The 27,809-nt window shown below is 40.9% G+C and overlaps 1 protein-coding gene across 2 annotated transcripts; it reads right to left on the bottom strand.

Annotated features, from left to right (window-relative positions):
* Positions 1-143: 143 nt before the first annotated feature.
* LOC117298375 (peroxisome biogenesis factor 1-like) lies at positions 144-27,698 on the bottom strand. 2 transcript variants are annotated; one of them, XM_033781604.1, is made up of 21 exons: positions 27,584-27,698; positions 24,224-24,377; positions 23,089-23,247; positions 21,854-21,937; positions 20,769-20,883; positions 18,768-20,050; positions 17,883-18,015; positions 16,487-16,742; positions 15,411-15,646; positions 14,428-14,598; positions 13,021-13,175; positions 11,349-11,568; positions 10,345-10,532; positions 9,177-9,311; positions 7,926-8,050; positions 6,864-6,946; positions 6,320-6,423; positions 5,274-5,949; positions 2,538-2,749; positions 1,742-1,875; positions 144-1,445 (listed from the first exon to the last, which is right to left on the bottom strand). In XM_033781604.1, exons 2-21 carry the CDS (start codon positions 24,317-24,319, stop codon positions 1,358-1,360), a joined length of 4,653 nt encoding a protein of 1,550 aa, XP_033637495.1. In that variant the 5' UTR covers positions 24,320-24,377; positions 27,584-27,698; the 3' UTR covers positions 144-1,357. The 2 variants fall into 2 exon arrangements, with proteins under 2 accessions (XP_033637495.1, XP_033637496.1); XM_033781605.1 differs by having other exon boundaries at positions 5,583-5,949.
* Between the last annotated feature and the right edge of the window lie 111 nt (positions 27,699-27,809).

The following is a 27,809-nucleotide window of genomic DNA, read 5'->3' as shown; positions in this document are numbered from 1 at the left end:
CCACTGCCTTTAACATGTTTAAACAAACCCTTTATTTGTCTCACCATTTGTTTCTCTGCAGTCGAGTTGCCATTAAAAAGCTGATGAAATTGGGATTGGGGTTAAATAAATAACACTATCGTGAAAACAAAGACTACAATCAATGTCACTGTTAATAAAAGCATTGTTATTCATCATAACACAAAAATGTTTCACATATTAATTTTAACAAAAATCGGAAGCTCCTTATGGTTTACAATGGAAAATAATCGTAACGCATTCTATCATTGCCACTTTGCATTCAAAAGAAAATAAATAGGATTCGAAACAATTATTTTTTACTTTGTTTTAAGAAAAACTGTACACCAACGGTGGGGTTGAGAAAAGGCCAAGTATATAAAGATACATAAAGGAAAGTAAAAAAGTAAAACCAGAAAATATGGCACAACAATTTAAAAAAGATTATTGCTTTAAGCTTTGACACGTGATCATTTGTTCATAAAGTTACAATTGTGTCTTAATTTTGCCTTGATTGCAAAACTGTTGAGAGCTGTACTGTGTAGATGACCTCATTACATGATACCCCGTTGCAGGCTGGCAAAGTTTACCACTCAAAACCCCAGTTGATGATATCGAACAGTCTAACAGTAGGAGGGTTGGGGACCATTTCAACACCACCACAATCCACTTATACTAAATATATATCATTTACATCAAATCGATAAAAATGATTTGAAGTACACCAGATAAATTCACACTATTTATAATTATATTCAAATAAAAACTATTTCCCATTATTAAAATTAAGTACTGTGTCAGTCAAAATCTTTAACCTCTATTCGCAAACATTATTACAAGTTACAAATCAAATCTAGTACATTTCAGCTTGATCAAGTACATCAACTTAAAAACTAATCGAATTGTTCTAAATACATTTGTTCACATTTTGTAGTTGAGAACAAACTCTTTGATCCTCAGAGCGAAGACTAATCCAGTGAAGTTGTTACGGTATTTTAATCGTTAATGCCCTATAAACAAAATAAATTGCACACTCCTATTCATTAAACCATTTTTCTAAATTTCAAGATTACCTCTTGATTACTTTGCATGTAAATTTCCCTGAAAAGAAAGAAAAAACTTCAACAAAACAAAATTTTAAACTTGGAATTTTTTTTTATACAATTACCAGTGAGTTGATCAACCCCAAAAAACATTCAACAGCTTGGGTTGTGTAAGGTGGAGCAACTATGCAAAAGACTTATTGTGATGGAAAGGTCTATAAAATCTTCAATTGCAAGGGTTCCTTAGCTGTGTACAGACAGACACTTTCCCATCATCAGCCAACCCAGTTGCCGACACTTGGTACTCCTGAGTTCAACTAAGCCAACGTTGCTCTCTTCTGACCAGCCTGTTGCTGTGGGGTTGGATTGAAGTTACCTCCTCTCGACTGCACAAAACGTTCATATCTATTTACACAAATATTATAGAATTTATTCATTTTGGGTAAGGTTTCTATTACTAATTTATTGATTGAATGATTTCTTTTGGGATTTCTCTTTTTGGTAGGACAGCAAACTAATGCAATGCATGAACAATATAAGTATGTCGTCACAGGTGGAGGTTATTAAGTCGCATATTGCCCCCGGTGTAAGCCCCATTCGTGGGATACAAAAGGCCAAGGTGCTTTCCCTTCGGCCATTCCGACCAAGGAATGACTCGCACCTCGGGCATAATCCTATACATAACTGGTTTATGTACTCACATGCTTTGGTATCTAGCTCGCTCTGAGAATGTCACCGATGGTTTCATGTCTGCAGCGGCTCTTAATAAGTGAGCTTGACTGATGTGAATAACGGCTGAACCATCAACAGACTTGGCCCTCTCATTCTGGTAACCCTGAACAAGTCACGAAACAAAGAATGACTTTTATTATTGTTGGCACCAACACGTATATTGCGCTGATAAAAATATTTAAACCAAACACGGACTATTTACAAAAGAACCAATCTTAATGCAAAGTTTCAGAATTTATAGTAAAACTGATTATTTTCAATATGAGGCCTCGCTGATTACTAAAAGTTCATACATGTACCAGTACATCAACACTCTAAAGAAAAGTTTCCTTCCTGAATTTCGTCAAAGTAGAGGAAACAGAATACTGACATGACTGAAGACAATGCGATTGTTATGATTGCAGCAATCAAAATGACAATAATCTGAATGCTGGCAAAACTTTAACTGTGAAAACATCAGGGTTAGGGATAGGCAAAGGGCTTGGCTCAGGTTGAGGGTTAGTCTCTGGGTTGGGCTGAGGTTTAGAGTTGGGGTGAACCATATTAACATTCTAAGCTTTCCAGGCACGATATTTTGCCTTTAAAAAAAAAGGAACATCATATCAAGTACAAGGGCTGTCCTACAGTACATGTATATGGTGGATACATAAAGTGCTTACACATGTTACACCGCCAGCAACTGTTTTGTTAGCAAAACCCAGTTCTGTGATGTTCCTTTAATTGTCAAAGTTTTATAAAGTAGCTGCAAAGTCACCAAACGCTCACCTGGAGTCTGTTTGTTCTTTGCCGGTAATTCTCTTTAATGACAGCAATCTGTGAGTTGATTTTTTCCTGAGTATCTTTGCTGGGATCTACCACTCCATCTCGTAGGGTGGGCATGTAGATAACTTGCTGTTCACCCCACTGCCTCGTGCTGGTATAGAATGGGTCGTCCAGTCCCTCCATGGGTCCTGGTACCTCTTCATTGTCAATGGAATCTGCCAAATAAAAGAAAATTGTTTGGTAAATAGAATTGAAAATGTCAAGTAATGAACCACTAGTGAAACTGACTTGGTACGTTTTATTTTGCATTCATAAATACCCCAGACAGTTTCTCTACTCCAATTGGTGTAGAGCGCGTCAAGTGGGTGTACATAAACCTTTTGTTAATGCACACTGGAGCTCCGTTTATGCACACTGAGCTGGCTTCCGCATGTCGGGTGCGCAAGATTATCATGCAGAACACGCAAATCATAGCTATCAGCGCATAATCTAAGCGCGCGCTTACACAAAACCCACGCACCTCAAACAGATTCTTCACAAAGTTTTTGAAAAAAATATTTCCAAACTTGAATTTCAATTGTTAAAGTGTCTATAACTGTATTGGTTTACGTTTTTTAACAAAAGGGCATTTATGAATGGGAATAAAAAAGTAGTGACTCGTTCTTCGAAGTCCGTTTAAAACCTTGCAGGGTCGTTGCCGTCCGATAACCTGCCGGCTTTAAACGTACGTTGAAGAACTCGTCGCCACCTTTTATTCCCTTATTGAACAAGAAAGAAGTTGACTAGAGCAGACTTGAACCCGTGACCTATGGCATTCAAAGACACTGGACACTGTTGGTAATTGTCAAAGACCAGTCTTCCCACTTGATGTATCTCAACATATGCATAAAATAACAAACTTGTGAGATATTAACTTAGATGAAAGAAAAAACACCCTTGTCACACAAAGTTGTTTGCGTTCAGATGCTTGATTTGGAGGCCTCAAATTCTAAATCTGCGGTCTCAAAATAAAATTCATGGAAAATTACTTCTTTCTCAAAAACTACATGTACACCACTTCAGAGGGAGCCGTTTCTCACAAAGTTGTATACTATAAACCTGTCCCCTTTACTCTTCACCACGTAAGGTTTTATGCTTATATTTATTTTGAGTAATTACCAAAAGTGTCCACTGCCTTTTAGACATAAAGCATGCGGACAACATTAGTAATTGTCAAAGCAGAGTCTCTGAACATTATGTTTCCAAGATAAACGTGGAATGAACAATCTGTGAACATTTACATTCTAAATCTTACTAATGTGGTATAATATATGTAATGTAATATAATACTATTATTATTAAACAGTAAAAAGCATGGCCCATTAAGAAGGAGATAAATGGGTTAGAGAAAAGGGGCTGGGTTATCAACAAGAGTGTGGAAACACAAAAGATCATGGAGAGAGGTAGACGAAGTAATTAATTAATTAATTATTTTTTAGTGCAGATATTTGGCATGTTTGGTGATAAAGCATTACACGCTTACCATAATATTTATAAGCAATTTGTCTCCCAAAATGACGAGCAAGTTATTGGGTCAGTACAATAAAAGTAAATTGTGTGATTGTTGTTACATAAAATAGACAGAATACAGGCCCGATGCTTCATGGAGGCCTCCAAGGCAAAAGTCTCGATGCCCTTGGCCAATTTCATAAAAAGCTGTTCAGCAGAAAATACTGCTCAGTCCTTTGCTGAGCCAAAATATGAATGGGCACCGGTTGCAATAATGTCAACCTTCCAGGATTTTAGCTGGTAACCAGTTACTGTTGAACAATATTCGTTTGTGATTTTAAGAAATTGGAACCAGTCAATGCCTCGGTGCCCCTTGAAACAGTCCAAAAGAAAGAATCATTTCTCTCATATACAGTAGGTGAAATTGCCTTTTCAAGAACGAAGCATCAGGCTGGTGATGACATTAACGTGTGCAGCATGATGATATAATTAATAATAGCCAAAAAATGCCCCCCCCCCCCCCCCCGAGGGACTTTGAGTGACCAGAAGAGGGACCTATTTCCCGAGTCCGAAGGCCAAGGGAAGTAGGCTACTGAGTTGTAGGTCCCTCTTCTGGTCACTCACAGGCCCGAGGGGGAATAGACGTACACTGTTACCGAATTATGCCAATATGTGTTTTATAACACAGCTCGGCCTTAAATGTGAAATAAGAACAGAAATATGGAAAAGAAAGGAAGTTTTGTAGAACAAGCAAGAGGTGTGTTATGATCACCACTAGTGTTTCACGTCAGTAAAACAATTATATTGAATCTCAACAAACTAGCATGTTAATCTTACCATGCATGTTTTAAAAACTAAACATCATTCCAATCCCCTGCCGATGATTTTCAACAAACTCTTCCTAACTTAGGACGATTTAAGTTCCCATACCGGTGTACATGTTAGAAGGCATTGAACCCATCCTAACTTATGTAGGATAGGACGAGTAACTTGAGATGGGATTAATCCTAGCGTTTCGTGAAATCGGCTGCTGTCAAAGATCTAAACGCTAACCACATGTAGCTGGGATACCATTCTTTACATGGACCGTACCCAATATCAGACACAAGGTTATTGAAAATCGAGATTCAACATTATTTTCTTTTACCAACGCAAAAATATTTATGATGAGACAGACAGCTGGTTAGTCCACAATGATGACCTTGACAGATGAAGAGCCTGTACGTGAAAATAAGAAAACGACAAACCCACCACCGATAATATCACTCATTCGTGGCTTCGTCGTCGTCATCGTAGTGCTCCCTCGCTTGACAGCAGCCAGCTTCCTCAGCGACGGACCGTGACCTTTAACATCTGATCTCCCATCACTGCAGTGACCTTTAACATCTGACCTCACATCACTGCCTGGGTCATCCTCAGCTACAACACGCCCCTCAGCAAGAGAGGAGACTCCATCACTTTTCAAATCCTGTACATTAACTTGGACAAAATCCATGGAGTTGTTACTCGACTCGGATCCCGTTGCTGACCTACGGGGGGAACCGAAATGAACTGAATTACCATTTTCCCGCCGGAGCCGCCTACTCGGCGAGCGGGACGTCACGTCAACTTCCCGGGCGTTGTTGTCGTCGGCGTTGTTCCCCATGTAATCTCCGTCGGCGGAGAAGCTCTCCATGAAGGTGAGCTTCCACTCGTCCGCTCCCATGCTGCACTGCTTCTTGCTGAGGGTCATCGGAGGGTCGTAGTCACCATCCAGGTCTGGGTTGGAGAGGGTAGCGTGGATGGCATCGAGCTGAGCGTTGTACAGGAGAGCCTTGAAGTCTGCACCAGTGAAGTGTTCGCACTGAGCGGCAACGGTGCGCAGATTGACGTCATTGGTCAGGGGGATTTTACGCGTCAGGGCCTGAAGAATCTCCAATCTCTCATCCTGTAAAGTTTAAATAAAAAGTGTAAAAAAAAATTCTACGGCTTAGGTATTTGGTGCTTGCACAGCAAGCGAAGCATGGTGCAAAATTCATTTACAAGCAGAGCCATAAAATTGGGTCCGATCTCAATTGGGTCGAATTTCGTGCAGACGATAAGCATGAAAATTTGCTTAGCACAGAATAGTATTGCTTAGCAGAACCCAGCCAAAATTACTTTAAGTTTGCATTCAAGTGGCTGGTGCCCCACTAAGTTTTTGCTTAGCAATGCAATTTGTCCAGCAGTATTTTCTGCTTCACAGCTTAATGAAATTGGGCCCATGTGGAACCAAGAGCAAAAATATATAATAGACGGAAAGGAGAGTTTGAACTTACCGTGCCTGGAATGGGACAGAAGAGGCATTTGTCTAATCTACCAGGTCTGAGTAAAGCTGGGTCGATGAGGTCAGGTCGACTGGTGGCTCCTATCACGTAAACACCTACAAAATAAAAGAAGGGTACATGTACACGTATACCTTTGGTAAACACTCCAAAAGTTAATAAACAACAAATGTTACTTGGTAAAGAAACATTGCAGCTGTTGATAAAATATAACACTTTGAGAAAAGATTCACTTCTTCTAAGGAATGCGGTTTTAAAGAAAAGGTTTACAAAAAAAAAGGTTCAATTTGAGAATTAGATTTTCACCGGTTAGTTTCATTGTGTACATGTGTGTACATAGCATTAAAACAGTTCCAAAAAGGTATCCTTTATGTAGGTTTATGGAAGATTCCTTACACGTACTTACGCGTGCTAACTGTATTATTTTGGTCCAGCCTAAAGACACAAAACACAAGTTAAGTGAATTTTACACGCTGTTACTTCGAATCCAGGTTAATCTGGACTACTTTGGCCAACAGAGGTATCTGAAACTGTTTACCTTGAAGCCCTTCTACTCCATCAAGCTGCGTAAGGAGTTGATTGACAACCCTGTCGGTCACCCCAGTGCTGTCGTGGCCACGCCTACAAAAAAGACACACAAATATGTGAAAGATACTTTAACATTTCTTTCATTTGATTCTTACGGTAACTGAGCATTTAATAGTATCTTTTGTGATGGATACATCATTTTCATCATTCTCTGTGGTCCATCAAGAGGGACATAGAGCCGCCCAAACCAAACGATTTGTTGCAGACTGCCACAGCTGCTGTGCCGGTGATGGATACCAGCGGATTAAAATATTCATATCATAATTATTATCATCAAAAAAATCAATTTATTAGTTTCCTGACGGATTGGGATCTTGAAAGTTACAGTTTAAAATTTTGTAAACCTACGCCAACATCTTGCAATCAAGTCCTACCCCTGATGAGCTCTAATGAAGAGGTCTCTCACTGTCTACTCGCTAGCACCTACGTACATGTACATACATAGAACCCTAAATCTTCCCCACCCACCGTACCCCACCTTCTTCTTAGGTCCTAGTCCTACCTTGGAGCCAGCGAGTCAAACTCGTCAAAGAAGAGGATACACGGTTTAGCACTCTGAGCTCTGTTGAAGAGGTCTCTCACAGCTTGCTCGCTAGCACCTACGTACATACTTAGAACCCTAAATCTTCCCCACCCACCGTACCTCTCCTTCTTCTTAGGTCCTAGTACTACCTTGGAGCCAGTGAGTCAAACTCGTCAAAGAAGAGGATACACGGTTTAGCACTCTGAGCTCTGTTGAAGAGGTCCCTAACTGCCTGCTCGCTAGCACCTACGTACATACTTAGAACCCTAAATCTTCCCCACCCACCGTACCTCTCCTTCTTCTTAGGTCCTAGTCCTACCTTGGAGCCAGTGAGTCAAACTCGTCAAAGAAGATGATACACGGTTTAGCACTCTGAGCTCTGTTGAAGAGGTCCCTAACTGCCTGCTCGCTAGCACCTACGTACATACTTAGAACCCTAAATCTTCCCCACCCACCGTACCTCTCCTTCTTCAAAGGTCCTAGTCCTACCTTGGAGCCAGTGAGTCAAACTCGTCAAAGAAGAGGATGCAAGGTTTAGCACTCTGAGCTCTGTTGAAGAGGTCCCTCACTGCCTGCTCGCTAGCACCGATGTACTTGCTCAGGAGTTCTGGTCCCTGTAAAAAGATTCATGGAAAACACTTATACTACTATCCTTGATCGGGTTGGGCAAAATAAACTGACAGATTTTCTCTTGGGTTAAGCCTGAGCTGCTTTTGTCAAACAAAGCATTCTAGCACCAAAATATTCAGTTAGAGAATATGTGGCACTTCCTACTGAAACTTAAAACACTTAGCATTTACTCAACAAAGAGGAAGAAAATAAGAGCTTTAAAACAACACCTAATAGTGACCCAGAAAACAATTTCGTCCAGCACTATTGCACAGCAACATATTTTGACTGGACATGTTTTGAGCACACTCATTACTAATATTGAGCATCAACAATTTGGGTAGCATTTTGCTCTGCTATACGAGGGAAATCGTTCCCTGTGACCCATTATTAAGTTTTTCTCAACATACAAACTGTTTAAAGACACAGGACACTATTGGTAAATGTCAAAGACCAGTCTTCTCACTTGGTGTATCTCAACATGCATTAAATAACAACCGTGTGAAAATTTGAGCTCAGTTGGTCGTCAAAGTTGCGAGATAATAATGAAAGAAAAAATACCCTTGTCACACAAAGTTGTGTGCTTTCAGATGCTTGATTTTGAGACCTCAAATTCTAAACTTGAGATCTCGAAATCAAATTTGTGGAAAATTACTTCATTCTCGAAAACTACGTCACTTCAGAGGGAGCCGTTGCTGACAATGTTTTATACCATCAACCTCTCCCCATTACTCGTTACCAAGTAAGGTTTTCTGCTAATAATTATTTTGAGTAATTACCAATAGTGTCCACTGCCTTTAAAACCCCACATCATTGAATGTTCTCAGTGCACACCAGAAACAGACCAAATTCACATTTAATCCCATTCTACTCTTTCTGATAGCTGCCTCATTTTATCATTCGGAATCACGTTTGAACGAACCTTCTGTTAGTGTTCAGGTTCTGTTTCTATTTTGGTGTTCAAATTTTAAAGTGCAAGTGGAATATGGAAAACAAATATATAAGATTTTTTATTTTTATTTTATTTTTTGGTGTGGGGGGGTTGAGATGACTACAAAGTTATGTTTACTAGCCTCCCCAACAACTCTCTTTATCTATGGTATACCCCCGTGTAAAAATAACAAGATTTACCTTAATACTGATGAAGTTAAGTCCACATTCCCTGGCAACCACACCACCGAGCAGCGTCTTGCCTGTCCCCGGCGGACCGTACAGGAGTAGACCGGATCGCAATCTCAGGGGACAGTTGGCAAACAGCACAGGGTACTAGAAAAACAACGTCATGAAGAAGTCAAGTAAGAGATCGAAGAGTACATTCATCCAGACATGTTGAAAAAAACTCTATGGGCAGTTGGAAAACATCCAATGGCATGCAGGGTATATTAGAAAAACAACACCACAAAGAAGTCAAGTTAGAGTAAAGAGAAGCTCTTTTGGATTGCCTGGGGGACTGTACAAGAAAAGACCAGATCACGGTCTCAAGGGGCAGGAAACAGCCAAGGGTACAAGAAAAACAACGTCACAAAAGAAGAAAAGTAAGAGTAGAAACAAGACGATCACCGAAAACAATGGTTGAATTATGTGAGAGTGCCTGGGGGACCGTACAAGAAAGAACTACAGTCTAAAGGGGCAGTTGGCAAACAATCCAGGGCACTAGAAAAACAACATCACAAAAAAGTCAAGTTAGAGCAGAAACAGAATGATCTCCCACAACAATGGTTGAATAACTATGTGTGGGATTGCCTGGCGGAACGTACAAGAATAGACCAGATTCGCAGTCTCAGGGGGCAGTTTGCAAATTGACCAGGGATCTAGAAAAACAACGTCACAAAAGAAGTCAACTTAGAGTACAAAAAGCACGATCATCCAAAACAGGTTGAATAACTTTCAAAAAAAGCCTGAACTGAACGTACCAGAATATACCAAGGCCTAAGATCATAGAGCTGCTAAGCACAAACATTTCCTTAGCACAACATTTCTTCCTTGATAAAAAACAGGATTGCCAACCAAATTTCTGTTTGTTCCATATTGCTTGTTTCTCGTATCCAGCTGAAAAACACGTGGACATTTTGATGCTACTCTTGTTTTTATCAAGGAAGACGTTTCATGTTAGAGCAAATCTTTGTGCATAGCAGCTATATAAAATTTGGCCCGGACCTCACACAAAGGAAGCAGTTGGCAAACAGCCCGGGGTACTAGAAAAACAACGTCACAAAAAAGTTAACTTAGAGCACAAAGAGACCATTCACTCAAACAGTTTTTATAACACAGGAGTGCCAGGAATTAAATGCAAACTCACCTTTGCAGGTAGTTGCAAAGTTTCCAGTAACGACTCCTTTACGTCCCTCAGCCCCCCTACGTCATCCCATCCTAACTCCCCTGCGCTGTGTAATGGAACGTCCCTGAGGGTGGCCGGAGTGTAGTCCAGTAACGCGACCTCAAAGTCCTCCTGGATCAGGAGAATTTCTTCCACGTTGGGGTCCTTGGCTAAAAATTTAGGAAAACATCAAAAACAATTATTTTAGTTTTTTTAAATGGCCAAACGACAATCCATTAAGCACATATTTCCAAGTGTAACAGAAGTAGTGGGAAGGAACTTGTTAGAGTGAAAAGAAAAGAAAGGAGCAGAATACAGTCAGAAAAAAAAACACGAAAAAAAAAGAAAAAAAAAGTTATCATGAAGGAGGCGAAAGGTAGGGGCAGAAGGTAAAATGATTTTTAAGTGAAGGGGTTTGCCCGGGCACTACTGGTAGAAAAGTGACGCACAGCAAAGGGCAAAACCTTACATGATATAAAACGACGACTTCAAATACCTAGTTAGAGAAAATCAGCACCATGCAGGCCCATCTGTGGTCTTATCGACATTTCAAATAAAGGATGAACAAGATTTATTTCTTTGACGGTTATTTCCAAGTAAGATGATCATGGGTGTCATAGCTATAGGGTGTTGAAAAAAAAGCCTAAAACTACATGTATAACATGAGTAAGCGCAAAAACTTCAGGCGCAAAGCGTGAAAGCTTGCGTGTGCGAAAGCTTGTGGGATCAAAGCCTGCTAACGTACATTTATCTGTGGTTTTGAAAACCCTACCCTGCAATACTGGGCATTCTATATGGTTTTACTTTCACTTTAAAATTTTTGAATTGGATCTAAGTTGTGAGATATAATTAACAAACTGTTAAAATAAAATAAAAATTGAAGGGGGGGGGGGGGAGGAATCGGTGTAAAAAAAAAAAGATTTTTGGCTTACAACGGAGAAATCACATCCCTTGGTGATGATAACAACACAAAATTAAATCGTTACCCGGTCTCTCATGTGGCGTAGGATCAAGCCTCGGTCTTCCCTCCACCATCTCCCTGCTGCAGCCGGCATGGATGGCCCTCTCTACGACAGTCACTACATCACGGGCAACGTACCCTTCCATCTGTGACATCAGGGCAACTGCATCGACATGGTCGAAAGTCCGCAGGTCAACCTCGACCTTGGAACGGACGGCCGAGTTGAACACTTCTACTCGCTGCTCCTGAAAAGAAGTTGATGAAATGAGAATTTCTAACAGTTTTAGCACAACTTTGGTGAACTTATTGTTTTTGTAGCAAATGGGGAATACAGGGCACGATTTCATGGCTCTGCTTACCAACGTTATGTGCTTACGATAAAAAGTCTCCGCTTTGTCTGCGTTAGCTAACTGTGTAAGGGAAGAATGCCTAGTACTGTTAAGTACGCATGCGCGCAGGCAAAAATTCCCTACTTACTCATGAAATACCCTTGACAAGGCATGCAATTCCCTGCTTCTGTAAGCACCGCTTCTTTGCTTATGGTAAGCAGAGCCTTGAAAGTTGGTTTAACCCTTACACCGATGTGTGTTAGCACTGTATACTCAGTACTTTCAGTAAGTTTAGTGGGGAAAAAAACCCACTGGCATAGTACTTGGGTGGGATTCGAACCCACGACACTTGCAATTCTAGAGCAGTGACTTCCCAACTAGACCATCGAGATTGCCCGGTAGCTAGAGGCAGTTTCAATCCTATATTTTAGCAGTGGGGAAAAAAACCCACTGGCATAGTACTTGGGTGGGATTCGAACCCACGACCCTTGCAATTCTAGAGCAGTGACTTCCCAACTAGACCATCGAGATTGCCCGGTAGCTAGAGGCAGTTTCAATCCTATATTTTAGCAGTGGGGAAAAAAACCCACTGGCATAGTACTTGGGTGGGATTCGAACCCACGACCCTTGCAATTCTAGAGCAGTGACTTCCCAACTAGACCATCGAGATTGCCCGGTAGCTAGAGGCAGTTTCAATCCTATATTTTAGCAGTGGGGAAAAAAACCCACTGGCATAGTACTTGGGTGGGATTCGAACCCACGACCCGTGCAATTCTAGAGCAGTGACTTCCCAACTAGACCATCAAGATTGCCCGGTAGCTAGAGGCAGTTTCAATCCTATATTTTAGCAGTGGGGAAAAAAAAAACCACTGGCATAGTACTTGGGTGGGATTCGAACCCACGACCCTTGCAATTCTAGAGCAGTGACTTCCCAACTAGACCATCGAGATTGCCCGGTAGCTAGAGGCAGTTTCAATCCTATATTTTAGCAGTGGGGAAAAAACCCACTGGCATAGTACTTGGGTGGGATTCGAACCCACGACCCTTGCAATTCTAGAGCAGTGACTTCCCCAACTAGACCATCGAGATTGCCCGGCAGCTAGAGGCAGTTTCAATCCTATATTTTAGCAGTGGGGAAAAAAACCCACTGGCATAGTACTTGGGTGGGATTCGAACCCACGACCCTTGCAATTCTAGAGCAGTGACTTCCCCAACTAGACCATCGAGATTGCCCGGTAGCTGGAGGCAGTTTCAATCCTATATTTTAGCAGTGGGTACCACAACGCATTATTAGATGGAAATTTTCCGTCGGGGATAAATAATACTAATTTTGGTTTAACCCATTTTACACAATAACTTTTGAAGTACTTTGTTCAGTGACGGAATCTCCAGGCATGACTGGAAAAGATGGCAGCCCCTTGAGCTTGTTAGTGATTGGTGGAGAGTGCCCTTTGACCTTGTAGTTGCCAATATGCAGACTTGTGACCCTTCTTTGACCTCTGCCATCATGATGTCTTTTAAAACTGGAATGAGAAAATGAAACTTAACATTTTAAAATGATTGAAAAAAAAGTCTATGACTGTTAGTGCTGGGCGAATAGTGAAATTTTGTTATTCGGATACCGCTGGCCAACTATCCGAAATTAACCGGATATTCGAATAGGTTTTTTTCATCGCTAGAGGGCGCTATTATAAAAAATAAAAAAAATAAAAAATAAAATTTAAAATAAAATGTCGCTAGAGGGCGCTGTTCGTTTGTGAATGAGATCTTATAGACCTTTTCGCAAATACCATTGCGCAAGCGCAGACTGTTGAATGAGGTGCATTGTGGGATAGATATGGATCAAATTTGGGTACCAGCTAGACCACAATGCACCTAATTACAAGCTTTACGCGCGCGCCCCAGTATTTGCGAAAAGGTCTATGGGCGGATTGATATTAGTTTAAGACAGTGTCACTCGGTTCATTCATAAAAATGACCGGATCTAATTTAAAGATGGCGATTTGCTTTTTCTTTTGATCGTGATTGACTCTACGTTAAGGAAAACTTTTGCAATCTTTGAACAAATTACGTCAGATATGTCATTGTTTTAACTCTTCACGGAGGTGAGCATAGTTAAATCCTTTATTTATGTTGTTTTATGCTGTCTTAATAGAAGTAAAAGAATATCCGGTTACTCGGTTATCCGATTACAGAACTATCCGGTTTATAAACAGCTATTCGCGCCCTATGCCATGTATGCGGATATCCGGTTAAGAAAAAAAAGGCATTCGCGGTTACGGATAGGAAAACCTATTCGCCATTAACCGGATATTTGAATAATTCGCCCAGGCCTAATGACTGTCACTGTGCACTGAACTATTGTGCAGGTGATATCACAAAATGATATCTTTATTGTAGGCTTTCATGGTTTCTACCATCCAAAACCACAGTGAATATTAAATGGTCAGACAGTAGGAGGGTTGACTACGTACTGTGAAGATGCATTCACACAAATGTGATGTCAAATAACAGGCTGACATTGTTTACATTAAAAACCACAGTGGGTGATAATAAATGGTCCAACAGTAGAAAGGGTGACTGTGTACTGTGTAAATATGCATTGACTAAATAAATGGCAGCATATTGTAGGCTAGTATAGTTTTTCTATGATTCAACATGTTCAATTATAAAAAAAAAAACACAGTGGATAAAATAATGAACCGGTGAAAATTAGATTAGTCAAAATCAACTGAAAGTTAAATACAACTAAGTTACTTTTCGATTCCCACTTACTCTCAGCTACTCGCGTGTGGTACACTGCCTCAGGGCTAATCTCCTGCTCGGGACCCAGTGGTGAGGCAGTCACATGATCCAAGTCATCCAATAGGATGATAGATGGCTGTCTCCACGCTGCCTCATTCATGGCCTCCTCCCAGATCTTACGGATGGTCTCGATCCGTTTCCCTTGAAATAAGATAAAATCCCATTGAAATCAAGTCACTGTTCAGAGAGCATCTTTTTAGTGGAAATTACTTGAGAAATTTTTCTTCTTACAGACAATCTCCACAGAGTTCTTTAAAGGAGTCTTTAAAATACAACAATGGACAATAACAGAAAATCAAGTTCAATGATCATCAAAGACATAGGAACCTGAGGAATTGTCAAGGATAACAAAAAAAGGTAGAAAAGCGTATAACATTGTGGCCTTTACACTTTTGACATCAAGGATCGTTTGCTGCTTGAAAAATTGCACTTGAAGGGTATCAGACAGGGTGGTAATTTACACCATGTTAACGTTAAAGGCATGGACACTATTGGTAATTGTCAAAGACCAGTCTTCTCACTTGGTGTATCTCAACATATGCATAAAATAACAAACCTGTGAAAATTTGAGCTCAATTGGTCGTCGAAGTTGCGAGATAATAATGAAAGCAAAAATACCCTTGTCACACGAAGTTGTGTGCTTTCAGACGCTTGATTTCAAGACCTCTAATTCTAATTCTGAGGTCTCTAAATCAAATTCATGGAAAATTACTTCTTTCTCAAAAACTACATTACTTCAGGGGGGAGCCGTTTCTCACAATGTTTTATACTATCAACCTCTCCCCATTACAAGTAAGATTATTTTAGTAATTACCAATAGTGTCCACTACTTTTAAATTAGAGACTTGTAATTTTGTTTCCATTATCAAAAGGACTTAATGCATTGGATCAATCACAAAAGAAATTTTGACCCTGGATCAAAAAATTAAACACAAAACCCCCAAATACTATACCTTTGAGTTGTTTACATTCCACTAAGCTGACATGAGCGAGGTTCGGCCAAGCCATCATCTCCCTACACACCGATCGTCCCAGGGTGCTCTTCCCGCTCCCCCTGGGCCCACAGATCAGCAGCCCACCCTGTAGGATCCCAGGGAGGGATTCACCGAGGGAGCGGCTCAGGGGTCTGGTCATTAGAGCGGTGCTTAGGTAGCTGACTGCCTCCTTGCCAAGATCTACTGTGACTCCTCTGGAGAGTAAAGAGCCAGAAATAAGTTATTTTATGAAGAAAAATGGGCAAATTAAAATGATTTGAGCGTGGGCACATCAGTACGGAGGTCTTGGTTAAAGGCAGTGGACACTATTGGTAATTACTCAAAATAATTATTAGCATAAAACCTTTCTTGGTGACGAGTAATGGGGAGAGGTTGATGTAAAAAACATTGTGAGAAACAGCTCCCTCTGAAGTGCCAGTTTTTCGAGAAAGAAGTAATTTTCCACCAATTTGATTTTAGAACTTGAGGTCTCGAAATCAACCATCTAAACACACACAACTTCGTTTGACAAGGGTGTTTTTTCTTTCACTATTATCTTGCAAGTTCGATGACCTACTGAGCTCAAATTTTCACAGGTTTATTATTTTATGCATATGTTGACACCAACTGTGAAGGCTAGTCTTTGACAATTACCAATAGTGTCCACTGCCTTTAACATAAAGCTCTAGCATGTCTTGTAAAAACAAAATTTCAACCCCCAACAAATTAATTTAAAAATGCAAGAAGTGGTAACCAGTCCTGGATGCTTCAAGGGTACCTCTAGGCATTTTCTCCGTGGTGAAGGGCACCCTATGAGGAAATTGTAAATTTCTACTTTAGCATTTTAAGGGCACCAAGGCAATGGCCAGGAGCATGGAGGCAACCGCCTTTTTTCGTTGCCTCCATGAAGTATTAGGCCTGAGTAAAAATGACAATGCATACAAACAAACAAATATACTAACAGTTTCGCTGCTTTTCTGAGTGCAAAAAAACATCAGCCGAAATCAGATTTGAATAAATAAACATGAGAATATCTGTCCCTCCTGACGACTTACCCTAAATCCCGTAATCGATATCCACAAACCACGTTGTCCAACTCCGAAACACCCGAAGACGGCATCCGAGGAATAAAGGCCGGCTTATTGGAGGTCGTCATTCTGTCTAGGATCCTGGCCTTGCTCTTCTTGGCGCTGAGGGGATGGAGAAGAAAGTAGGTCTGAGACGCGTCGATCGGAGTGGGTGACGATGAGCTGTCCGTCTTGTTGGCGTTGTCTTGGTAGTTGATGGAAATCAGGAATTCACCTTGGATATCTGGGGCGGATTGCAATAAAACGGTCTTCAGGTCTTAGTCAGCAGTCTAAGACCAGTCAGTTATAGCAGGCTATCTGCCTTAGACGGTCTTAGCTCAGTCAGTCATTAGGCCTGTTGCAATAAGCCGGTCTTAGATAAGTCGGTGAAAAATAATGAAATACGAACAAATGTCCCATAATACTTAGCACTCTGCAGGCACTGGCGGTACGGCATTGTTCTTATTGCTTTGGTTTAAATCATCGGATATCAAATCTGTGAGTTGTATCATTTTTACTTTTGGGAACATACATTTAAATCATCGGATATCAAATCTGTGAGTTGTATCATTTTTACTTTTGGGAACATACATTACATTAATACGATACAGTCACCTTGATCATCATCATAATGCCTCCCATGGGTGTAATCTATTTCTAAAATACATCTCATCCTAGAGCTCTTTGTATCAAATCATCTACAACTAACAAATGCAGCGCCATCTTTAAAAACCAAAACAAAGACCGATTATAGCCAGATCAGAGCAGGCTTAAGATTTAAGACTGGCTATAATTTTAGACCGCGCTATTGCAATCGGTCTTTAATTAAAGACTGTCTAAGCGCGTCTCAAGTTAGCCGGCTATAGCGCATGGACTGGTTTAAGACCGCTTGGTGCAATCCGCCCCAGGTTTGAAGGGAAGGCAATTACTATTGAAATTAATGGGAATGAAAACTATTGGTTAGAAGCCTATTGCAGCTTTCAATTGCGACTAGTGAAACTTACTACTCTATTCACAACTTATTGTCTACTACCTAGACGCACTTTGCCGCAGGCGCAATAGTAAAATTCACAATGAATTGAAGGATTGTGTCACTGATGTACATGTATGATTGTGTTTCGTAAGTAAATTGTGCTTACATTTTGTTTACCAAACAAGTAGTTGCGAATATTGTTGTTGTAGTAACTACTTTTGTAGTAGTCGTGGCGGCACGATAAGCCGAGTGAAAAACTGCAGTCGCAACTCGACTACAAGGTAGCAATCAACAGTCGCAGTAAAAGAATATAATGCAAGACTACGTTGTCAGCTACCAAGCAAGTAGATACAAACATGGTGTTACCGCAAACCAGATATTTGTACACACATACATGTACATTTTTCTTACCTCCTGTTCTTGAGATGGGAAACTGGAGTAGTGTTCCATGTTGCTTGATTGGGATTGGGGAAATCATGCAACTCACGCACGACACCCAATACTCAAAGGCAAACACCAAGTCTTCCGTCGTCAAAGTCGCTGGCTGTAAACGAAGCAAGGAAACTTATTGAAGCATACAGAGACTACAAGAAAGCGGTGGTAGCTCGTGAGATAGTGGGCATAAACAAGGTATCTATTTGGTCACATCTGTGTCGGGTATCCGGGTTTTAAAATTAATGTGTAAACGAGTTTAAAGGCACTGGACACTGATGGTAGTTACTCAAATTAATTGTTAGCATACAAACTAATAAGGTAGCGAGCAATGGAGAGCTGTTGATAGTATAAAATATTGTGAGAAACGGCTCCCTCCGAGGTGTCATGGTTTTTGAGAAAGAGCTAATTTCTAACTCAAACCTTTACTTAATGATCTGAAAGCACACAAATTTGTGCAACAAGGGTGTTCTTTCTTTCGTTCTTCAGTGAATGAATATATTATGAAGCTATTTAAAAATCTAAATTTTTGTTGGGTGGGTTGGAAAAACCAAAATCTTTTTTATTTTATTTTTATTTTAACATCAACTATTCTTAATGGACCCTCAGCTACTTAGTTCTTTATGTGCTCAAGCAGGTTTAATGCAATAGGAGACTTTCCAACGCTAGGTGGCAGCAGACATACCGGGTAAATTTCCATTGTTTACGTAGTTCTGAACATGCGCATAATTCTGAGAACAATGGATTTACCCGGTTTAGTCTGCTGCCCTCTATCGTCCCAGAAAGTCTCCCATTGGGCTGTGTCTTTCACATGAACAAAATTTGTAAAAAGAAAAGCAACAAAACTTGCTCCACATACTGCACCTTATCAAACAGGGGAAAGAGAACAATGCTGTGAATGGGATGAGGTGGTATCAAGACAGGTCGAAGCTCCACCTTCGCCGATGCCTCCAGGCCGAGCTGTCGCCTCAGCAAGTCAGGAATCTGAATAAACCAAGAGATGTTTCGTTTCTGGAAAGTGTTCGAGGAGTAGACGTTCTTGCTTTGCCCATTCTGATGCCTCTTGAGTTCATTACTGTGGATGATGACTCGGACAACGCAGGAAGGGTTGATGTCGTCTGTTTTTGTGGCGTCTTTGGTTGCGGGATCAGAGAGATGCGGTTGCTGCTCTGACAACGAAGAACCGCTGGTCTTCCTCTCTTCGTGGTACTTTTTCTGGGTTTGTTGAAACTTCCTGTTCACTTCCTCTTTTTTTTCCCTCGGCGACGGAATCTTGGAGAGGTACGCCAGGAACGTGACGAACGCGTTGACGGGGCATTGGTGCTCGTCCGTGTTCGAGTTATGATGTCGGACGAACTCGGTCTCGCAGTCTGAGCTGAGGTACACCGTCGTCGGCTGCATGAGGTGGGTGTAGGAGTTCATGTTGGGAAGGGGACTTGGGTCAGTCATTGGAAGTTGAGGACTAGGTGCATCGCTGGGCCTCTTTTGAGCTGTTGAATTACTCGGCGCTATATGCTTCCTGTCGGGTCCTTGAGGCTTCTTATCGACTCCAGACGCCAGCAAACCAGAGGAGGATGAGTCTCTTAAAACCGTACTCTCACTACGCTCAAACATGGGCTGGACACGTGCAACAATCCTCACATCTTTCCAGAACTCAGCGGCCATCTTGCGACGAGCCTCTTCCATATCGCTAACCCCGACTGCAGTCTGATTGTCGCCCTCATCGCTAAAAAATATGGATTTGATTCGACACCACACTCTATAAGACCAGGGTATGGAGTTATCAAGAGATTCAGGTGGAACACTCCAGGGTTGGGTCGGGGTGTTCCCACCAGAGCTACCGTCAGTCAAATGAGCCGTGGAGAAGGTGCTATCACTAGGGCTTGTCGCAGAGTCGTAGTCGCTCGTGTAGTTGGACGGAGTCCCGCCCCCAACGATGGACCCCATACTGCTTGGGGTTTTATCCGAGTCTCTCTGAGGGCTAATCCCACCCTGTCTGTCCGGGTTAACTGTCGAGCGGCTTGGAAGTGGGTTTAGGTTTGGAGCTGGGGGCCTTGAGGATGTGTGATTGCGGCGTGACTTTGGGGCCACGACTAGTTCGGTGTTTTGTTGTAACTGCACACAGGATGCATTGGGTTCTGTTGTACCTGAAAGTGGTATAAAAAATTTAACGAATTCAAAAACCCATTTGAAAAAAAACCTCACCCTTGAAATACGCTTAATGTTTAGCTAAGCGACGATTTCTTGCAGAGCAATGAAATTGGGTCCCGATAGAGTAGTTACGAAACCAGGAGTAATAATCTTGGCAATAATTTGTGGAAATCATTAAAGGAGGGGTCTAAATTGAACTTGTGATAATCGCCTTGGCTTATTTGACGGTTATTACAAGATTTATTTGCTAGAGACAGTACTGGTGCTTGACATGCTAAATACGTTTAAACAATTAAAGGAACGTACGTTACAGAGATGGTAAAAAAAAAAAAATTGTGAAGATCACAGATTTACATAAAACTTACACGGTCTGATGATGATGATAGTAGAAAACATCCTTTGAAATATTTCTGATTTGAATATTTGATGAGAAATAAATAATCTAATTTCAAGTTTGGAGTTTATCGCTCAGTGAGCGTTTTATTCATTTTTGTTTGGGCATCGACGCAATGCAAAATTTGTAATAGTTTTTTTCACTATTCTCGTGACCCAGATGGCTGATCGATCACGTACTTCTACAGGTTTGTCAGTTTATGTATATGGTGGATTACATAAAGTGCTTACACTGCCAACAACTTTTATTGCTAGCTAGCAAAACCAATTCTGTAATGTTCCAGAGAGCAAAGTAAATATTATAGAATGATTTTTTTTTACCAATCTTGATGAAAATGCAGATTTTTTTCTCGATCCAAACTGGTAGAATCTGTCCTGTCCACACGATCCTCACTTGGTTTAATAGATTGGATTCAACGTACCCTGTATTCAGCTCCTATAATTCAAATAGATTTTGTGGAGAGTATTCAATGAGCCATTTTGAGATAATAAACGGTGGACACATAGAAATAGAACCCGGAGAACGCCGAGTGTGCCATTGTGCACGTTGTTTCGTTGTGAGACCATTTTTAATGGATGTGTCATCGTTTTTTACACGTGTATGGTGCACGTCACATTGACCAATGACAACACGTAGAACGGTCTATCTTGACATTCTTGACATTTTGCCATAATACACGTGTGTCACGCGCGATGGATCATTTTGCCATAAACGCGTATTGCGCCTTATCGATAGCGTTCTCAGGGTTCTTTTTTATGGGTGGACACAATACCATACACGCCATAACACAGTAAAGCCTGGTTCATCCCTTCCTGCGAATGCGAAGAGAACGTTAGCCTCAACAAGTTTGCAACGAATAATTTGCAACGAAAAAAAAACACAATTGTGACGTCAAATTTGCAGGAAGTATTAACCCGGCTTAAGGTTGAGGTAATTCTGTCTGCATAATACTGATAATAATTAAGACGGTTTGAAAAGTGCCTAATGTAAAAAGCCTCCAAGTCTACATGTATTTAAGCGCATAAAGATTAGAGTACACTATAATAGACAATGAGTGAAAGATACAATACAAGTAAGCAGATTACAAATAAGCAGCATCAAACAAAATGAGTTTTTAACAGAAACTTAAAACATTGTAAAGAACTACATGTAGCCTGGCAACTGTGTTTATACCGGCACCACACAGTGCTGAACAGAAACTTTTAAGGCAATATTTTCTACTTGACAGCTTAGAGAAGGGGGTTCGCCCATATTTTGTTTGGGTATGGTTAGATTGTTGGCTGCTGACGGCACCAAAGCACCTTGTTAATCATTAAGGGATAACAGAGTTAGTTAGTAATAATACAATACATTTGTATGGCGCATAATGTATGAGCCTCCATGCGCAAGTTAGTGTGCAGCTTACCAGTATTTCCCAGTCGTCGGAGGTTGCTGGCTCCACACTTATTCTGCTACAGTGATGGACTGCCGACACCGGTCGCAGTAATACCTACAATAACAACAAAATTAAAATTTTAAAAAGGAAAATATATGTACTGTGCTTCCTTTCTGTATGATCAACGAATGCAAATGATTGAATTTATGAAAATAATCATTATCAAGGTCATGTGATGCAGGATTATTGATTGATGGAATAACATCTGCTTCTGTTATTTGCTGTTTGTGTTTGTCAAACTATTGTTCAGTAACTAAGAACCGGAGACAGCTGGCATCATTTTACAAGGTTACCGTTATCTACAGAATGTGTCCACATTGTACAACTGCATACAAATGGCAAACATGATCAAGTAGACCATCAATAATAAAGCAGGGAGAATTTCCTGTTATGAGACATTGTTGATAATGCTTACAAATGTTGGAAGGATGGTTTCTGAGAAAACAGGTGTTATCGTTTTTTCAGACCTGCTGCCCTCCCCCCTCCCCACCCAGCAACACAAAATTGTTAGAATCAATAGTAATAGAAAAAAATAATGATTGATAAGCTAATCAATTACTGGATTGTGATGGTTTCATGTCATCATTCTTACGGTCCAATGTCTGGTACATTTGTGTGATGAGGAAAATATCTGGTATAGTAAAACTATAATTGATTCGTTATGTGCAACTAAAGACTATGCAATAGATGCGTATTAATTGAGGATGAACTCTATGCAGATATCAATACTTTAAATTGGCTCTAAATAAAGCAAAAACAAATAATACCAAAAATAATTATAACAAATAAATTAAACATATGAATTAAATAAAACATTTAAATATTTTTTTGGGGGAAAGTTGGAGCCTGGATTGGCCTAATGTAATTTACACATAATGGGTGCGTTCATTTAGCTTCCCTGGGTCAACCCGGTCTGCCCGGTGCGTTCGAATAGCTTTTGACGTCATTCCAGGGGCTCACCCAGGTCAGCCCCCAGTGCCCTGCTTGTGGAGTGGGTCACTTGGGGGCTGGCCCCGGGTAAACGACGTCACTACGAGAGCGGTGAGTGGTCATTCGTTTAGCTCTTGTCATCAGGGGCTCACCCGAGTGAGCACCGCGGGTAGACCCAGGGAAGCTAATTGAATGCACCTATTATCAGTACACGACTCCCACATATTGGCCCCTTGCTTAGGAAAACCTTAGGATTTCAATCATATTATACCCACCTCTTCGCCATGACACAGTCCGAGCTTGTTAGCGTACAGACCATTGATCTGTAGGGTCGGTGTGGTACCTCCATTATTCATCGCAGCGATCACCATGTCCCCAGCCCAGGAGACGTACGCCCTGCCCCTGTCTCCCCATTGAAGCTCAAATATAGAATTCTGAAACACAAAAAATTTAAATATATTACTGAGAAAAATTTCATAAAGCCTGTAAACAAAATACTGCTTAGCAGAAACTGATTGCCAGCCAAAAATCCATAAAGTTAATATTGTTATGACTGGTGCCCCATCCATTTTTTGCTTTGTTTGCTCAGCAGTATTTTCTTCTGGGCCCAGATCATTATCAACAATGATGAATTGGTGGAAGGGAACTTGGCAATGGCTCAAATTAGTGAGAAGAGTCCCCACAGGGCTTGCAGGTTAAAATGTTAACTGGACCAGAAGTTATTTTACAGTTATAAGTTTTGGTATTATTAAAGGCAGTGGACACTATTGGTAATTACTCAGCATAAAACCTCACTTGGTAACGAGTAATGGGGAGAGGTTGATAGTATAAAACATTGTGAGAAACGGCTCCCTCTGAAGTGGAGTAGTTTTCGAGTATAATTTTCCACGAATTTGATTTCGAGACCTCAAGTTTAAATTTGAGGTCTCGAAATCAAATTGCCCAAAACGCGCACTCAATGAATAACGCACCTAGTGATATTGGCCACCAAAAGCGCATTGAAGATTATTCTGCTGATGATGACGCCAGGTGAATTGGGTCAATACCTGAGTGATGAGCGGAGTTCAATTTGATTGGAAAATGTATGCAGTCCGAAAACTGACAAGAATGTAGATACAGGTGGGTTCTAATCCCACCCGAGTGAAAAGCCTGGTGATTTTTGTCCACAAAACTTGGGAAAGTACTGATTATTTAGAGTGCTTACACACATCGCTGGGTCAAACAAAATAACATTCTTTATGCATCCCAGGCCAGGAATTACACGAAGGCTACAAATGCCATACTGTAGCTTCTGACTGCCTCATCAAAAGTTTCCCGTAGGCCCTAGACTTTGAGATTTTCCGAATGGAAATGCCCTTTGCATTATACTAAAAATGGCCTTGCCCTCTCAAAGAAACAGTTGTAAATCACCTGTTTCCGTTGGAACTCCTGGCCCCAAGGCACAGGTAGACTGATGAAACAGCTCTTGATTGGAGTAAACTCAACGAGGGCGATGCGGCTGGCCATGATGCTGATGGCTCTCTATGATTCCCTCAGATACATGTACATGTACATCAATGGATTGCTGTATAGAGAATAAACATGAAGAAATAAGTATAAGGCAATTGCCTTCATGCCCCCTGGTCAATGCCTTAAGCGCCCTAGTGACGCTCCGAGAAAAACATTCCATTTTGACAAAGAGCGCCTTATACCAAGGAGAAAATGCCACGGTGCACTTGCCATTTTCAAAAACAAAACATACAGGGCTTAGTACAGTAGCAACACCAAGCCTAAAAATTAGGAGACACATCATACCCCAACTTCAGGATAATTGAAGTAAAGTTGAAGGTTTCTGTTATTTATCCCCTAGTCTTTTGCCAAGGCCTTCATGCATGTTATGGCTTGGACAGCTTCATATCATAGAGCGGCTATATCACAAGCAACTGGAAGGGGAGACCACGCACCAGTGCACAGCATGAGGGCCTTTTACAATTTGATGGTCGTTTCATGTTTTTTGTTATAAATCTCGACTTAAATGCTAACAAAGTGGTAGCAAAAGTCCAAACCAAACAGAAGCGACGGCGACTGGAGTCAGCGGGTCAAAAATGCACACTGCCTGGGAAAACAACAATCATCCACCTTGGATTCGTTTATAAAACGTTTTGGGAAAGTCCACAATTTGAACAAGTTAGGAGTAATGCCTGTCCATGCTTTATGAAAAATTCATTTAAACAAAAAAAGCAAACAGGTTTAAAAGGGCCTTTTGGCTTCAAGCCACTCAACTCGCGTGAGTGTCCTCCCCTTGGGATCATGGCTCTGTGACTAAAAAGCTGTCCTTAAAGACAGTAGACACTATTGGTAATTGTCAAAGACTAGTCTTCACAGTTGGTGTATCTCAACATATGCATAAAATGACAAACCTGTGAAAATTTTAGCTCAATCGGTCGTCAAATTTGCGAGATAATAGTGAAAGGAAAAACACCCTTGTCACACGAAGTTGTGTGCTTTCTGATGCTTGATTTCGAGACGTCAAATTCTAAACTTGAGGTCTCAAAATCAAATTCGTGGAAAATTACTTCTTTCTCGAAATCTACGCCACTTCAGAGGGAACTGTTTCTCACAATGTTTTATACCAACAACCTCTCCCCAGTACTTGTAATCAAGAAAGGTTTTATGATGATAATTATTTTGAGTAATTACCAATAGTGTCCACTGCCTTTAAAGCGAAGAAGGCCTCCAGTGACAAAAGGCTATGTAGGTATCCCTGGGCTTCCAAACTTTGGTCCGGAACAATGAACATGGCCATCTTTATTAATATTGGATATCATGTGCCGATGTTCATTCAGAGCCCAATGCCCAAGTCATTAACAAACTCCAACATGGCTACAGGGAGCTGATATTAACTCTCAGACTCTGCCCACAAAAGGCAAATCCCTTTACGCAAAATAGTTCCACGGAGCTGCCTCGTCTTTTGTCAAGGGATTATCTAGCCTAAAGCTCTGTCTTTTTACAAATTACACAGATTTTTTAACAATAGTTCTTCCAATGGCTCGTAGTAAAATACATGTTTTTTTGTAAAATCGATTGATAAAACTGTCCAAAAGAACTTCTGTCTGTCTGGGACATGTTTTATTTGCGTTAATCTTTTTGCGTAAGAGATTATTGTCCTTTAGGCCTACAGGTGTTTTCCATGATGTTGTCGTCTTTTTCAAAACATATGACATGTATGGTGGCCTATTAAATAATATAAAGGTTAAATTTATTTAGGTCAATTTTTATTGTTATACCTCGGTAACAAACTGTGAAGTTTGATTGGTTGAGAACCAATCATGTGACGCGCAACAAAACGCATGATACATCGCTCGACGGGCCGGGTAACATGAAAAGTGATGTACACCGGTGTACACCGTACATCACCTTGATTGTTCCCGGCATTGTTCGATTTCCAGCGCTGTGTACGAAACATCCGCGGGTTTGAGGGAATTGTTTCTTGTTCGTCTGCTTATTAAACAATGGATAGTGTCCACATTAGAATAGTCGTAATGTTTGAAGATGACAACAGAACTTCGAGAAGAGGAATAACAATTATACAAAGGTATAACAAAACAATTGCTGCACTCTGTGACTGGGGTCCATGGGTTTTGTACACCCTCAAGGGGAAATGGCACCCTCGGCTTCGCCCCGGGTGCCATTTTGCCCCTCGAGTGTACATGTACAAAATGCTATGGACCCCATCACCGAGTGCAACAATACTGGTGGAGTTAGTTACAGTAGTCCAGAGTGTTGTAGCCCACACCAACTTGTTGATGACTGGCATGATGATCGATATGGACTGATGAATCCTAGGCCACCAACAGACCAAGGCATACCCAACCAACCACGCAAGGGCGTCACCTGGGTCACTCTTTATTTGGGTGTATTTTATTAATTGTTGAACTTTTTAATTTTAAACTTGGGGATATGTGATCATCCACCACCAATGGGCTGTAAAGTTGACACTTTCACCGTTATGGGATTAATGCATTTTTTGAGAGAGTGTGTAATCAGCTTCAAAATGATACCATCCACATTTAAATCAGATATTTCTTGACAAAGTTATGATTTCTCAAAGCCACATATTTTTTTATTCAGATTTCTCAAAGTTTTCTTGAAAACCCAAACAATTTAATAGGCTCTGCAATGTGCAAGTGCGACTTTACAGCCCATTTGTGATGGATGGTCACATATATAGATTATAGAATGGATACAAAATGGACTGGGCCCTGGATTGTTGGCACAGATATTCAGGGGGAGGGGGGGGGGGGGGGGGAGCTAGTTGTATGGCACAATGTGACAATGGGACAATACCTAACCCTAACCTAAGCAATGGATAATTTACTCATAACAAATGTAGACGAACGTGCAGGCAGGCTTGAAATTTCATCTTGTTTCCTTTAGCTTAATTATTGTACTTTAATTTGGAAATGAAAGGGCCATTTATTTTTCATTTTGCAAATGGAAATGGCACTTCAATTATTTAATTGAATTGGAAAATCTTTTAGTCAATGAAAAAGTTTTGAAGGGGCACCAAGGCCCAGACCAGGCAATGGAGGCAATGTGTCCTGCGTGTATTAAAACTCCTGGCCTGTATTTGCCAGATTTTAGGTCATCCGGGCGGGCCGACAATGCTAGTTTTTTTTTAACGATACTGTCCGGAAACTGGGCTCATATATAAATTGAGTGTCATAATATTGATTTCATAATGTCTGTGGTCCTTTGAATTGATAAAATATGATCCATAACATAACTTACTCATTTCCCAGGTCCAGAGGAATCGCCCATTAAGTGAAAAACATTTTATCGGACAGTTTTTGCTCCCCGATCCGTGATTTTAATCACAATAATCTTTTCGGATCGGTCTCTCAGTTGTCCGCAAGAAAACGTATCCGATAAAAGCTGCTCGTTCGGTCAGTCAAAAGAGGGGGTAACGACCGGTCGGTCAAACTTCCTACACTGGGTGCTATCCCCGATGCAAACT

Source organism: Asterias rubens, chromosome 13 (genome assembly GCF_902459465.1).
Source record: "Asterias rubens chromosome 13, eAstRub1.3, whole genome shotgun sequence".
Classification (NCBI taxonomy): Eukaryota; Metazoa; Echinodermata; class Asteroidea; order Forcipulatida; family Asteriidae; genus Asterias; species Asterias rubens.
This window is presented reverse-complemented; position numbering and strand designations above follow the sequence as displayed.